This window comes from Thunnus maccoyii, chromosome 22 (assembly GCF_910596095.1).
Source record: "Thunnus maccoyii chromosome 22, fThuMac1.1, whole genome shotgun sequence".
NCBI classification, from domain to species: Eukaryota; Metazoa; Chordata; class Actinopteri; order Scombriformes; family Scombridae; genus Thunnus; species Thunnus maccoyii.
The window spans coordinates 16,464,104-16,477,726 of NC_056554.1; the positions used below are offsets into that span (position 1 = coordinate 16,464,104).

The 13,623-nt window shown below is 41.8% G+C and overlaps 3 protein-coding genes across 7 annotated transcripts in view; 1 reads left to right on the forward strand and 2 right to left on the reverse strand.

The window, feature by feature from the left end:
- The window catches only part of actn3b (actinin alpha 3b), a 34,964-nt gene extending 33,269 nt beyond the window's left edge, over positions 1-1,695 (forward strand). For all 3 annotated transcript variants that reach the window (XM_042400430.1, XM_042400431.1, XM_042400432.1), the window contains one exon: positions 1-1,695. In XM_042400430.1, the coding sequence (XP_042256364.1) occupies positions 1-159 (159 nt within the window). In that variant the 3' untranslated portion in view covers positions 160-1,695.
- On the reverse strand, positions 479-13,520 carry prkd4 (protein kinase D4). 3 transcript variants are annotated; one of them, XM_042400435.1, is made up of 19 exons: positions 13,432-13,520; positions 12,828-12,973; positions 10,587-10,725; positions 9,631-9,762; positions 9,339-9,493; positions 9,045-9,240; positions 7,879-7,965; positions 6,940-7,096; positions 6,523-6,646; positions 5,997-6,074; positions 5,307-5,520; positions 4,963-4,988; positions 4,731-4,803; positions 3,991-4,097; positions 3,733-3,894; positions 3,145-3,243; positions 2,794-3,061; positions 2,155-2,240; positions 479-2,066 (listed from the first exon to the last, which is right to left on the reverse strand). In XM_042400435.1, coding segments are annotated over exons 1-19 (2,403 nt in total). In that variant the 5' UTR covers positions 13,433-13,520; the 3' UTR covers positions 479-1,913. The 3 variants fall into 3 exon arrangements, with proteins under 3 accessions (XP_042256369.1, XP_042256367.1, XP_042256368.1); XM_042400433.1 differs by having other exon boundaries at positions 12,828-13,027; XM_042400434.1 differs by having other exon boundaries at positions 12,828-13,005; positions 13,432-13,516.
- Positions 13,490-13,623, reverse strand: part of klc2 (kinesin light chain 2) — a 14,685-nt gene continuing 14,551 nt past the window's right edge. Inside the window, exon 15 of the transcript XR_006093356.1 lies at positions 13,490-13,577. The gene's annotated coding sequence lies outside the window, so the exon portion shown is untranslated. The remainder of the gene's footprint in view (positions 13,578-13,623) is intronic.

The following is a 13,623-nucleotide window of genomic DNA, read 5'->3' on the forward strand; positions in this document are numbered from 1 at the left end:
AATTACATCACAGTGGATGAGCTGCGCAGGGAGCTGCCGCCCGAGCAGGCCGAGTACTGCATCAGCCGCATGACCAGGTACGTCGGACCCGACTGCCCCACCGGCGCCCTGGACTACATCTCCTTCTCCAGCGCCCTCTACGGAGAGAGCGACTTATAAACACAGCCCCCCCCTTCTCTTCATCTCCTCCTCGCAATCCCTTTCTTCCCAACCTCCCCCCTCCTACCCCTCACCCCCCCCTTCCTATTTCTCCTATGTGGAGAGAGCGAGTTCAACCCTTCCACTGTCCTTCTACGCTTGGTTCTTATCATTTTTTCCTCTTTCAATTCTTAAACTTTTTCTTCCCCTTCTTCCTGACCCTCCTCCTTCCCTCCTCTCACGCTCCGGGAGAGAGGGTGAGAGCGGAAGACTTTGCTCAGATCTTAGAGGAGGCTGTGTTTGGACTGGCCAGCTCTTCCCTCATTTCTATATAAGAGCGCCTTTTAAAAAGAAAAAAAGAAAAAACAGAAACAGGAATGTGCCGGGTATTGCACTGAACTTATGTAAGCAGCATACATAATAACATACCTGCCTTTTTAGGAGAGGTTAACAGAAGGAAGTAATGAGGGAGAAAGAAAAATTAGGAATGAATTTTGAGCAAAGCCTCCTGCTCCCCCCTCTCTCTCTCTCTTTCTCTCTCTCTCTCTCTCTCTCAGATGTCATATTTTTTTTGTAGAAGGGTGATTAAAGAAGAAAATGTGATAAAAGAAAAGCTGGTTGGTCAGTTGGCTTGGTTGGTTGTGTATTTGTGCAGATGCATGCTATGTTGAAGTTTAGAAAACGCTGTCTTTGTGAGTCTCCCGACTCTTCCTTAATCACGCAAAAAACATAAAAGGTGACATTTCACTCAGCAGAGAAGTCAGGTGCTACGATGTTATAAAGCCAGTCTAACACTAAAAAATCTCACTCTGTAAAAAAATAAATAAATAAATAAATAAATACCACATCACTGTGAAACCTGTTAGCTGAAAACGTGGAGATTTAAAAGGCTTGAGAAGCTCAGGATCAAACGGAGGGTGAATGAGAGCACTTTAACTTTGAATATTAAGATGAAGATAAAACCCCAGCGGACAGACACGAGAGCAAAGCACTGTGGGTAAATACAAACAGAAGACAAGAGGGTCTTGGCTGGATGGGGACTCAGGAACGAAGACAGAAAGAGAACTGTTACGGCCAGAGAGAACGATCCCACACACCTCTCTCCTCTCCGTCCAGACTCCTTTTTTATACATCACTAACTAACTGTTTGTATGAATGTCAACACGTGACGGAGGAGGGACGCAGACAGAGAGAGGTGTCGAGCAGTGAGAGACGACAGGGCATCAGGAAAGTTGCGGAGAAAATAAGAAGAATCGATACTGTACGTGGGACCATAGCAGGCCTATGTCAGTGAGGAAAGCAAATAGGGTTTTGGTCCCATTTTTAAAAAAAAAAACAAAACAAAGACAGGTCAGCCATGATTAACAGCGTGAGTCGACTCCTCCCTGTGCATGATGATGATGATGATGATGTTTTAATTTCACCTGTGCTCCATTCTCCTCCTCCTCCCCCTCATCCTCATTTTGTCCATCATCACCGATGCCACAAAAGCTCACTTTCACACAGTTCAACTTTAAAAACCACTACTTGGAATAAAAAAGGAAAATTATATTACTACACGGCGGTTTGTGTTGTCTTTTATTACCTTTTTTTGCTGTACTATACAAGTTATTGATGACGTCACATTCAATATAAAAAATACAAAGATAAATATACATAACTTGGTTCACTGCTGATAATTAATTAGCTAACTAAGGGGTTTTTGAGCGTGGGATGTGGTTTCATCTAATCTGTACAGACTATAAACTGTCCGACCTCTAACCTCCATACTGAGGTCACATGTCAGGCTTGTTGTCGGGGTAGAAGGGGAAGTCCAGGCCTTTCTCCAGGGCGTAGCGCCTCCAGCGTTCCTCGTCGCTTTGGTGCGTCAGATACCTGCAGCCCATCTTGTGCTCGAACTCTCGGAGGTCGCACCACACCTGGAAGTCCTGCAGGAGGAGGAAGGAATGAGTTACTTTGTAAACTTCCTGGTTGAATATAAACATGCACTCAAGAGGGTAATGTACTGTATCTGACCTGCAGCCAGGGGTGTCCCAGCGCTTTGCCAACGCTGTACCTCCGTCTCACCGACACCTGCAGAAGGTTATTGATGAGACTCACCGCTGGAGAGAAAGAGACACACAGAGAGATTGGGGTTTAAAAAGTGGTCCGCTGGAGTCACCTAGTGGCCAACAAGAGAAGACTGGGAGTCACTGGAGTAATGTGATACTGTCAAGAAGCAGGATAAGAACCTTAAAGCTGCTTAACATGAAAATTAAAGGACATTTAAAACAAATTAAAGATGTTAATGAGTTAAAAAATGTAAATTTGAAGGATCTTCAGCAGTAACATACCAAAAGATTTGAGTAAGAAATCCATCGCAGTGAACATTTAGTTGCCATTATTTGATTTAAAGTTGCATTTCTGTTACATGGTGATAAAGCTGCAAGCAGATAACATTGTGAACTGTCCTTGATGATGCATTCAAGGACACTCTCACATCTGATTTATATTGGTTGCAGTAAAGTTTTACATTCCTAAACTATGTTGTCAGAAAGTCAAACCCAGACCTTATTTCTTGTATTAAATAAGTTTCTATTCAATTAATTGACGATAACATCTCATATATCAGAGTGTCCTTGAATGCACCAACACAGAACAAAAAAAAAAGCTTACCCTCCAGTGAGATGGAGGCCCAGAGATGTTTCGGGTACATGAAGGCAGCGTTTGTGATCTGCTGCCTGATGTCCTCGTCCTCGTTGAAGGGGAAGGTGCCGCTCAGGCTGACGTACATGATGACCCCCACGGACCACATGTCCAGCGAGCGGTTGTAGCCGTTGGAGCTGATGACCTCGGGCGCCAGGTAGGCGGGCGTGCCCACGACGGAGCGACGGAACGACTTCTCGCCGATGATGCGGGCGAAGCCGAAGTCGCACAGTTTCACCTTTCAAACGCAAAAACACAGAGCGGATTTAATGAGCTGTTGAGACGACGTCGCCTGATGCTGTAAATTAATTCATCACAAACCTGAGGGAAAGGGTCCGCAGACGCCAGCAACACATTCTCAGGTTTCAGGTCACAATGAGCGATATGTTTTAAATGCAGATACCGCAGAGCCTCCAGGATCTGCATCACAAAAACATGAGAAAGACTCATTAAAGTACATATTTTTATAAGCTTAATTTATGCAAGAGGCCACTCAAAAACATTCCTATTTTCATGGATACCAGAGAGACAGTCCCTAAAGACTTGTTATCTACTAGTGTACATTTTAAATTAGTTTTTGACAGGATTTGGTTGAAATTTACAAAAGCTTAAAAATGGAAACCAAAAAAAGAGTTAAAAGTGGTACAAACAGGAAGAAAATTTGACTACAGATTCACAGTTAATGGTCAAAGCAGCTTAATGAGTCATGAAAAGTGTCTCTAGTATTTCTCCAGAAAAAAAATGTTTTTTGGAAATTTGTGTTTTTTCTTCTTCTCTCTTACCTCACTAATCATCTCATGACCCTTCCTACTTATCTCGTGACTCCTCTTGTGGGTCCCGACATGAAATTTCCATCATTTAAATAACTTGTGAACACTGACTGACTGATCAGGATTTGATCTTATATACCTGCGTGACCAGGAAGCGAGTGTTGCGTTCAGGGAGTCGTCCTCTCTCGCTGGACAGAATCATCTCCAGCATGTCTCCGTGGAGCTTCTCCATGACGACGAAGACGTACACGGCGGTCTCAAACATCCCCTCCAACAGGACCACGCCGAGGTGGGACAGACTCTGACCAGCACACGTTCACATATTAGATGTTACAGAATATAATACAATAATAAATACTGTGTATATAATAAAACATATATATATATATATCAGTACCTGCAAGATGGCTACTTCATTCCTCAGCTGTCTCTCTTGTTTGGTGGGGAAGCGCGTCTTGTCAATGACTTTGATGGCAACCAGTCGACCAGACTTCCTGTGAGTACCTGAACAACCACAAATAATCTGCTCAATCCAATCTATTAAAAACACATTAATGATAACAATCACAGTGTTGTAGTGGGAGAAACTGTCCTATATTATGATGAAACATGAACACTGTGGTTTATTTTGAGTCAATCTAACAGACAAACACCATCCTGCTGCTGTAAAAACTCACTAAAGCACCAAGTGTGTATTAATCCACAGCTAAAAATAGTCCCAAACAAATGCACTGTTTACTCCTGTTTGAGTGATGTACTGCAGTGCCCTGTTGTTGAAGGGTATAGATTAGTTTTATTTTTAAATTATGTATTCATGAACTAGAGAGACGGACTAACACGCTGTTTGTTTTGGCCTTTTCATGGGATTTGTTAACAAAAAGAAAAATATGCAATAATGCCAGCCTCGTTCTTTAAAAATCTATTTTACAACATGCAGCTTCCTGTTCCTGAAGACAGTTAAAGTCAGTTAGTGAGTATTAAACCATATGGTTTCATGTACTTCCTGCCTCTGCTTTCTGGAAATGTCTACATCTGCTGCTGTGTGCTGAAAACCTCCCAAGAAGATTAAAAAAAAAAAGCTGAACGTCTGACCCCTGATGTTGTAATAATTCATTAAAGTGGTTTAAATCGGCTCACCTCTGTACACCACTCCAAACTGTCCTGAACCCAGAACCTCATCTGTGAAGATCTGATACACTGAGCTGATGTCCTGAAACACACACACACACACACACACACACACACACACACACACACACACACACACACACACACACACACACACACACACACACACAGAAGTATGAAAATCATCTTCATAAGTGGACTGTGTTGGTTTTAAATCCAGGAGTGTAGAGTTGATTCTTACCACGCTGTCTCTGCGAGAAACTTCATCTGCAATCAAAACAAAACAGATTCATTCATAATTTTGTGGAAGGAAACAATCATTTAATAAACACTTGTTGTCTTAAATATTTCAGACTGTAAAATATTCTCTGAGTCATCCTTGTTTGGATGCTGTTTGACTCATTAGAAGTTTCAGTATCACCCTGAAGACATTTTTCACTCATTATATTTAAAAAACATTAAAGTTTTCATGTTCCATCGCCCTCATTAAGTTTACACATAACACTTTGTTATATAAACTCTAAAAAAAAGCAACATTTTCTTATTAATTTCTAATAACATGAATATCCAGAGGCGTCGTCTCACCTTTGTTGTCTTTGCTGCATCCTCTGCCGCTCTGCACGGGCATCAGAGCCTGACGGATGGCGCTCTCCCAGGCCGGCCCGTTCTCGCCGGCCACCACGCAGTACACCAGCGAGGCCGTCACCACCTCGAAGGAGTGGGCGCTGTTGCCTGGCAACAAGGGAACGGAGAGCTGGGCGGGGCCTCGGACCTGCAGCACCTCAGACAGAGGCATCTCCTAGAGAAGAAGGGGAGGAAGAGAAGAGGAGGAGGAGGGTTTATTCCTTTTCATAGATGAAAATACAGTGAAAATTACAACTGATATCACATCCAGTTCTGTAGTAAATTATTAAAACTTCTTCTACTTTACACTCACTTTTTTCCCTTTTATTGATTTTATCATCCATCAACCATAAACTCAAATACAGAAAAATCCACTGACTTCATACTTATTGCATATTTTTGTGAAATTGGCATATTGAGATTATATTTTCTCTATGTATGTTCCTTAAAAAAAAGAACAAAAGTACGGTGGCTTTTAAAAGAATATATCATGAAAGGCATGTATGAAAAGCCTGTTTGTAGCTGAAGTTATACAAAATCTCAAATCCATACTGTGTTAGCTGATTATAGGTGGTGAAATAATCTGTGTAAAACCAGCGAAACATCAGCACATCAGTCCGCTACTGCAGTGTTGGACAGAGGAGATTGTACCTTGTAAAACTTGGTGCTGCTGTCATTCTGGTACAGAGTGATGCTCTTCCAGTCCAAGATCCAGTAATGACGTTTCCTCTGGGAAAAGAAACATCAGAAATAATTCAGAGGTTCTCACTGTACTGGAAGTGTGTGTGATATGCATATTTTCAATGAGCACGTATTTTATATATCTACATGAGTCCATACGGTCAGAAACAGCAAAAAAGTGGAGTTAATAAAGATTTTTAAAGATGTGTGTGTTACTTTAGCTTATTTCATGAGTTAGTTGAGAGCTAATTTTCATTTCTCACTGTTAAAACTACAAAAACTAAAGAACATAATACTGCACATGAAGATACACTTTTTTGGCTTTAAAGCTACTAAAAACTAACTCTTCATGCTTTTTGGTTTTAAAATAATCCACTGAGCTCTGGTTTAAACAGGAAACGTTGACTGCCTAAATATAAGGTCAAAAAACAAGCGCAATCAGCGTGTGTGTGTGTGTGTGTGTGTGTGTGTGTGTGTGTGTGTGTGTGTGCCTCACCAGTGTGTCAGTGTTGGTGTGATGCAGCAGCCACCCCTCTCTCAGGACTCCACCGGCTCTCCTCTTAGTGTGATGCACCGACTGGACGAGCCTCATCAGAGGGATGTTGCTGCTGAAACACGGACTGATGGAAGAGAAAAGAGAAAAAAAAACAGAATTAAAGTCACTTTTCTTTGCTGTGACGGAGCGGCTGAACTTCCTGTTAAAGCCTCTAGGTGGCAGCATGCGCCCGAAGCTCACTGAGTTGTGGGTGACACCCGCTTACAGTAAATACAGTGACAATGATGAATGACAGGAAGGATGAGTGTGTGTATTAGTGACATGACATCACAAGATCATCTGTGCCAACAGGAAGCTTCAGTCACCTGTTACATGGGGTGACACCATCAGAATAAATTATATAAAAAATCCTCTCACCTCATTGGCTCTCGTGGTTGCTCGACTTCCATGGCCTCAGCCATCGATTCGCCGTCGGTGGACATCTCATCATCATCGACTTTTAGTGTTGTCATGTTGCTGAGCTCTGACTCATCCTCCTCTGCGTCTAGCTGGCAGCTGTGACCCGCCGCTGTGTCTGGGAATGTGAGATCATATACACACTTATTAGGGACTGTGACTAATGATTTCCCAAACACACTTTTTAAAATTCTCATGTCAAGTCTAATAATAGTCAAAAAGTGCTTGTTTTGTTCAACTAACAGTCCAAAACATTAAGATGTTCGCTTTACTTTTAATATAAAACAGAAAAAAGCAGCAAATCCTCGTGTTTGAGAAGCTGGAACGAGCGAATGTTTTGCATTTTTGCTTGATAGATGACTTAAACACTGAAAATTGATTAAATTTCTGTCAATGAATTAATCAGCTAATTGTTTAAGCACTAAAAATGGTAAAAAATTGTTGCCTTAATCGCTCACGTGACACCAAAGATGCCTTCAATGAACAGCGAGAAATAAAAATATCAGATTTCATAGCTGACATTGATTGTTTTTCCTGATGTTATTGTATAAAATGTTTATTACTGAACCCAGCAGATATTAAAAAACATTTATAATATAATATATAAGCTATAAATACTGATTCTGGGACAAAGTTTTTCTGGTAAAATCATCTTAAAGCTCTTCAGACATTTCCTGAAACATCGTGTCATTAATCATCATCGCTGCATCATTTAGATCAGACCGAGACCCGAATCTATCAAAATGTTCTCGAGAAGGAGGGTGAATCAGTTTTGACTCATCGCTGCGGTGACGACATCAAAGCGTGGGCCTTTTCAAAGAGCTGTCGTCTACCGTGCAGCAGGAGTCACAGGACCGGAATAACAAAATGGAACCTGAACCTCCAGAGACCACCGCTCACCTTCCCCGTTGACGCCCGCTCTCCGCTCTCCTGGACAGTCTCTGGAGACCAGCGGCTCGCAGCGCCGATGGCAGTTAAACCTGCAGTCTGACAGAGAGGAGAGGAGACGAAAAGGTGACAAAACATGAAAAATCTGCCGTAATTTAACTGATTTTAAAGTTCAGTTTTGTCGATTCAAATCCGTCTTTTTCAGATTTCTGACGCACATTCAGACTTTGAGGAAAATGATCGACAAACACTTCATACATGGTTTATTAAAGCTCATGTGCTGCTGGAGCTGAATATCTAAAAACAACCACAAAAACATGTTTAAATTTATTACATTTCAAATAAATGCAAATGCTCATCCTTTAAATGTCTTAATGTTTGAGCGTCAAAGTTCGTCCTCAGAAGTTTGACAAAAAAAACCCAAAAAAACCCCAAGAAATTTTAACTTGAAGCTTCTTCAGCACGTTTCATCTCCATGACAACTGAGCAAACTATCTGCTGAGGAAAACCATGAGATGTCATGGAAAGCTCCAGAAAAAGTGATGAAGTGGATCTTCTTTTTTTTGGTCAAATTAATAATATTATTTCCTCACGCAGCTGATTTTTTCAATGAATCGTGTTGTAAAGCATTAAAGTTTAATATTTTATTCTAAATGGTAAAGCGTGATTGATCATTTAAAGCTGCATTGATCAGTATCTTTTATATTAACTGTGAATAAAAAGACTGTTTGCATGTGAAAGGAGTCGCTTGTAGTGATACATTTATAGAAGATGTATCAGCCGCCTCTGTGGGTCTTTTAAACTCTCTGGAGGGTTTTAGTGTCTTTCAGCTCATAGTTTTGGTTTTACTAATTAACTTTCACTGCTCTCACCGTTTCTCACCGCATGTTATCTGTCCTGCAACAAACAGCTGTAGTGTTCACAGATTTTTGCACAGACCTCAAGCGGCAAAACAATCTGTTAATGCAGGTTAGAAAATCTGATGAAATATTGTCTAATATTTGTTTTTTTTAAACATAAAAACAGAACATAATCAGTATCTGTGCTGTAGCTTCTTGTTACTTCTCATCTGTTGGACATTTTAGCAAAAACGCATAAACAAACTGAACCATTAGAAGATAAATTTCTGTTTTAATTGGTGACTTTGCCGTCGACCAGATTTCCTCCGACCCTCTCACCTGAGCACTGCATCCCCTGTCTGAAGAGACCTTTGAGCAGCCGGTGGCAGTACTGACAGACGGTGGGTTTGGTGTAGCTGTGGATGTGAAAGGTGTGCGGGACCTGAGCCCTGCTCCAGTCACCGTTTCCGACCCCCAGCCAGACCGGAGGTTCTGCCCAGGACGGAGGCCTGGACGAGGGCTTGGTCATGCTGATCTGGAGGGGTGAGGACGGAGGTTCGGGTAGTGAATAAGTGATTCAGAGCTGAGCCCTTTTTATTCAACACTGTCACCCTTTTTTTTTCATTTGCTCACCTCTTCCAGACTGCCTCCCGCCTGATTGGACAGGGAGTGTGTGCGGGGTCGTCGTGGAGGGAACAAGGAGAGGCTAGTGCTGACCTGTCGCCGCGCTCGACTGCAGTCGTTGGGCAACAGGAAAGCACAACGTTTATGGAAGTCTAATCCACAACCTGAGGAGAGCGAGAGGTGGAGACACATTTTTAAGTTTTTCCTAAATGTGTTTATCTTGAACACTAAAAAAAAACCTTGATAGCAGTCAGGTGTCAATGTATGAAACGTGTCACCCGTACATAACGTTGAGCCTTACCGTCACATTTTAATCCCTGGCGTACGAGACCCCACAGCATCTCTCCACAGTGGTGACAGAAAGTGGGACTCCGGTACGAGTGCACCACCAGAGAGTGCGGACGGATCCTCATCTCAGTCACCGTGGCCGATCCTGCATCAGATTATAATGACGAGAGACACGTTACATGACAGCCTGACGACACCGCGGAGAGAAATCCCATTGTTGTAGCTGGAAAACAGTATTTCTGACAGTATTACCACCACTGCATTATACACACAGATTTGGTAGATTTACCAATAAAACATCAGCGTTTACACGTTCAGTTAACCAAATCTCATCTGTCTTGCGTGTTTTACTTGCTAATCCTGAAGCCAACCAGTCCGACTTTCACATGTAGATTATTCCCTGCGGCTGCCATCATCAATTGAAATTACCTGCGAGTCGAGCTCAAGCTCTTTAATTTAAAACAAAGCGTTGTGTGTGTGTGTGTTGCCGTGGATTTTGTTTGCGGCAGATTTGCGTTTCACGGCCGAGCGCGCAGCCGGAAGCTTAAGTAAGGAGGTTTCACCTGCCGCGTAAGCTTCACGGTGAGATTTAGTGGCTTTGTGAAGCTTGCAAAAGCATGAAGACATACTGACTCTGTAACCCGCAGATAACTCGACAGTAACGAGGTGCGCTGAAAGATCAAGGGCGCAAAGCACAGAAATACCGAGAAAGGATATTTATGTATTCAGGAGGTGTTGTAGCGGAAAAACCTTTGATTTGTAAGAAGCGTAGCACAAGAAGATATAATTTGAGCTGTTATTGAGTCCAGATCTGGTAACTGTGCGACTATCTTATCTTACAAAACATCTGTGGGTTGGAAATAAGCAGCGTTTTATGAATCAAGACCACAGAAAATAAACCTGACAGTTCGTTTTTTCCCCCTCATTCTCCCACTCCGGTGATCAAAGTGTAACCTGTCGATCTCTGACCTGCGATGATGACCTCAATGAGGTCCCCGTTCTGCAGCTCGTCACTGTCTGTCAGGCGGTGCAGCAGCTGCTCTAATGTGGGCTGATGTCTGAACAGCAGGAACTTCTCTCCGACGCCCACCAAGCTGCACTCTGGAGCCTAAAAAAAACACACACACACACAGACAGTCTCAGGTTGACTCAAGTTCAATTTAAAACATTTTGACGTGCGGCATTAATGTTGTTTTTGCTGGTGTGAAGCCGACACACATTATCTGAATATTTTAAGTAGCTCTACAGAAAAAAATTAAAACATTACTGACTCATGTTTTTCATCACTTTTTCCAAACGTCACACTTTTCCATCCAAACAAACAAACAAACGGTGACGATAAATGCTGGTATTATGAGTATGATGCTTCGTTATTTGCATAAAAATGGAAACAAGAGTCAAGTTTGAAGCATCAAAACATGAAAAGTAGAGAAACCGTCGGTGCGAAATCTGGAGAAAAGTTCAACGTTTACACGGACGGAAATATTCAATCGAGAGTCTTCTCAGACAAAAATAAAAGATCAACTCAATTCTGTAACAACAGACCGTCGTCACAAAACATGATCTAGATACACAAGATATCAAAGATGATGCAATATGAAAAATGGTGAAGTAATCTATCATCATCAGCTTTTTCTGTATTCACGTTGCAAGGTGGTAAAATTAAAAAAAAAAAAAACCCAACACTTAAAAATAACGCAGCGAGGCTAAGAAAAGATTCTGAAGATAATACCAGAGACGTGATGCAGATAAGTTGGGGTTGAACTATTTAACAGTGCTGACAATACATAACGTGTGTTGTTCTTCATGTGTACAGTTACGAGTGATTTTTATTATCATTAAATTCTAAAGAGACTTAAAGTCATACAGAGAATGAATTCTTATAATTTAACTACTTTCTTCTACCAGGACATAAAATATCATGATGAATATAAATCAGTCCATCAAACTACTGCGTCTAAACCACCACTAAGTTACATTAATATATTTCTGAGATCATTTAAAAACATTTCAAACAGTAGCATTTGTGTCCAACATCTATGTGATCGTAAAATGCACTTTAAAAGGAAAAGCAGCGTAAAAAACACTCAAATTCAGCTGATTTTCATGTTTAAATATGAGCGGAAGGATTCTGGGACCCTTAATGATAGAAGAGACTATTACACACATACTGTATGTCAGTTTACACATGATATTATACAATGTGGATAAAATGCAACTAATTTGTTTTCAGTTTGCAAACTAATTTGCTGTTCTGCAACCTGAAAAAGTTAAAAAAACAGTTTGATATCAGAGTTGGAGGTGCAGGGTTTCACCCAGCAGTGACACATATATATATACAGTATGTGACATATTTGCAGGGGGGGACGCTGGTGCTGTCAGGGTTGTGTACAGTGAATGCAAAAAAAGGCTAGCATAGCGCACGCATACACACACACACACACACACGCAGAGGAGACCGTGCTGACCTGCTGCCTGGAAACACAAGTAAAGATCAAAGTTGAAAGGAAGGCCGGTGAAAGCGAGGCAGACTCTGTGCGTGTGTGTTTGTTTGTTTGTGTGTGTGTGTGTGTGTGTGTGACAGGGCGGGGGGCAGGGAGGGGGGAGGGGGGGGGGGGGGGGGGGGGTTGTGGTTGGAAAGTTTGCTGCGCTCTTCTCGACCACACAGTCCCTGTACTCAAGGCAGTATGAAGACCAGACCAGCTGACACTGAGACAGAACAACACCTGCAATTCACAAAGATCTTTATTTAACCTCAGCTGCAGTTTTAAAGCTACTTTTATTTTATGTTCCGGCTGCAGATTTTTAAAGTCAAATCCAAACTAGAGCTGGTTTAATAGTATAAAAACTGGTTCAATCAGATATGTTGCTAATCTACAGCTAAAACCACAACAAGAGCATTCACACTCTGCATCAGTCAACAATGCAGAAACACTTTGGGCTTCTCGAAAGCCTGAAGTGTAACCTACATAACCCTTCTTAACGCATAAGGTGACCTTTCAAACGTCCACTTCCTGACAGTTTGGAGGCCTGAGAGCTCGAAATATCACAGGAGTATTTTCCAAGTGGGACTGTAGAAATACTAGAGCAGATATTCTTTACTGTTTGCTATAAAAATCTCTTTTTTCAGCATTTTGAAGCCCTGAAAATCTCACCTAAACACAAAAAAATAACAAAATCTCCCACTTGTGTGAGGTTTTTTTTCATTACCTTGCGCTCTATGATCTCTGAAGCCAGCCTCTTGGCATGGCGATAGCTGAGGTTGCCAGCAGGGACTTGGACCACCTCCCTGAACAGGCCGAGCTGAAACTGGACCAGCACCGGCGCCTTGAGACTGGTAGGACTGGAGGGAGTCACTGCGGACATGGAGAAAGATCCTGTGGGAAGACTAGGGGAGGGACGAGTTTTTGCTAGAAAGATACAAAACAGCGGACGAGCTTCAGTTTGGGGAACAAGGTGACGTCTTGTTCCAAAAAACGGTTTCTGATGTCAGAATCATATCAAAGCACATGATAGACTTCTGTAAAACTTCTCAGATCTTTGACGCCTCTTTAATACCTTTCAGGAGGATCAGTTCCTCAAAAATGAAGATTATCTGCTGTGATTCAAATTCAACACATTTATCTACCAACTACTGTAACATTTCTGTATAAAGTTTGGTGTAAAACCCTCATTAATATCTTCATGTAAGACAAATTTAAATACAGTACAGAAAGCTTACGCTGAGTCACATCTGAGCAGGTTTCCTGAATTTTTTACAACCAAAACAAAGCTGACATAAACATCTGATATCACTAAATGTTAGTAATCTTACTTTCTAACGCCGGTTCATTCAAACTCCGATCTTTAACCTCAGTTGTAGGATCGTTGCGCCGATGCGACAGCTGATCAGTCAGTCATCGCGCTGTCGAGTCTTCACATAAACTCCGTTGGTCCTGGTTTCCTTTATGTGGGGCTCGTCTGTCGACAAGACAGGAAGTCACATAGAGAGGCTCGCCTCTGTGAA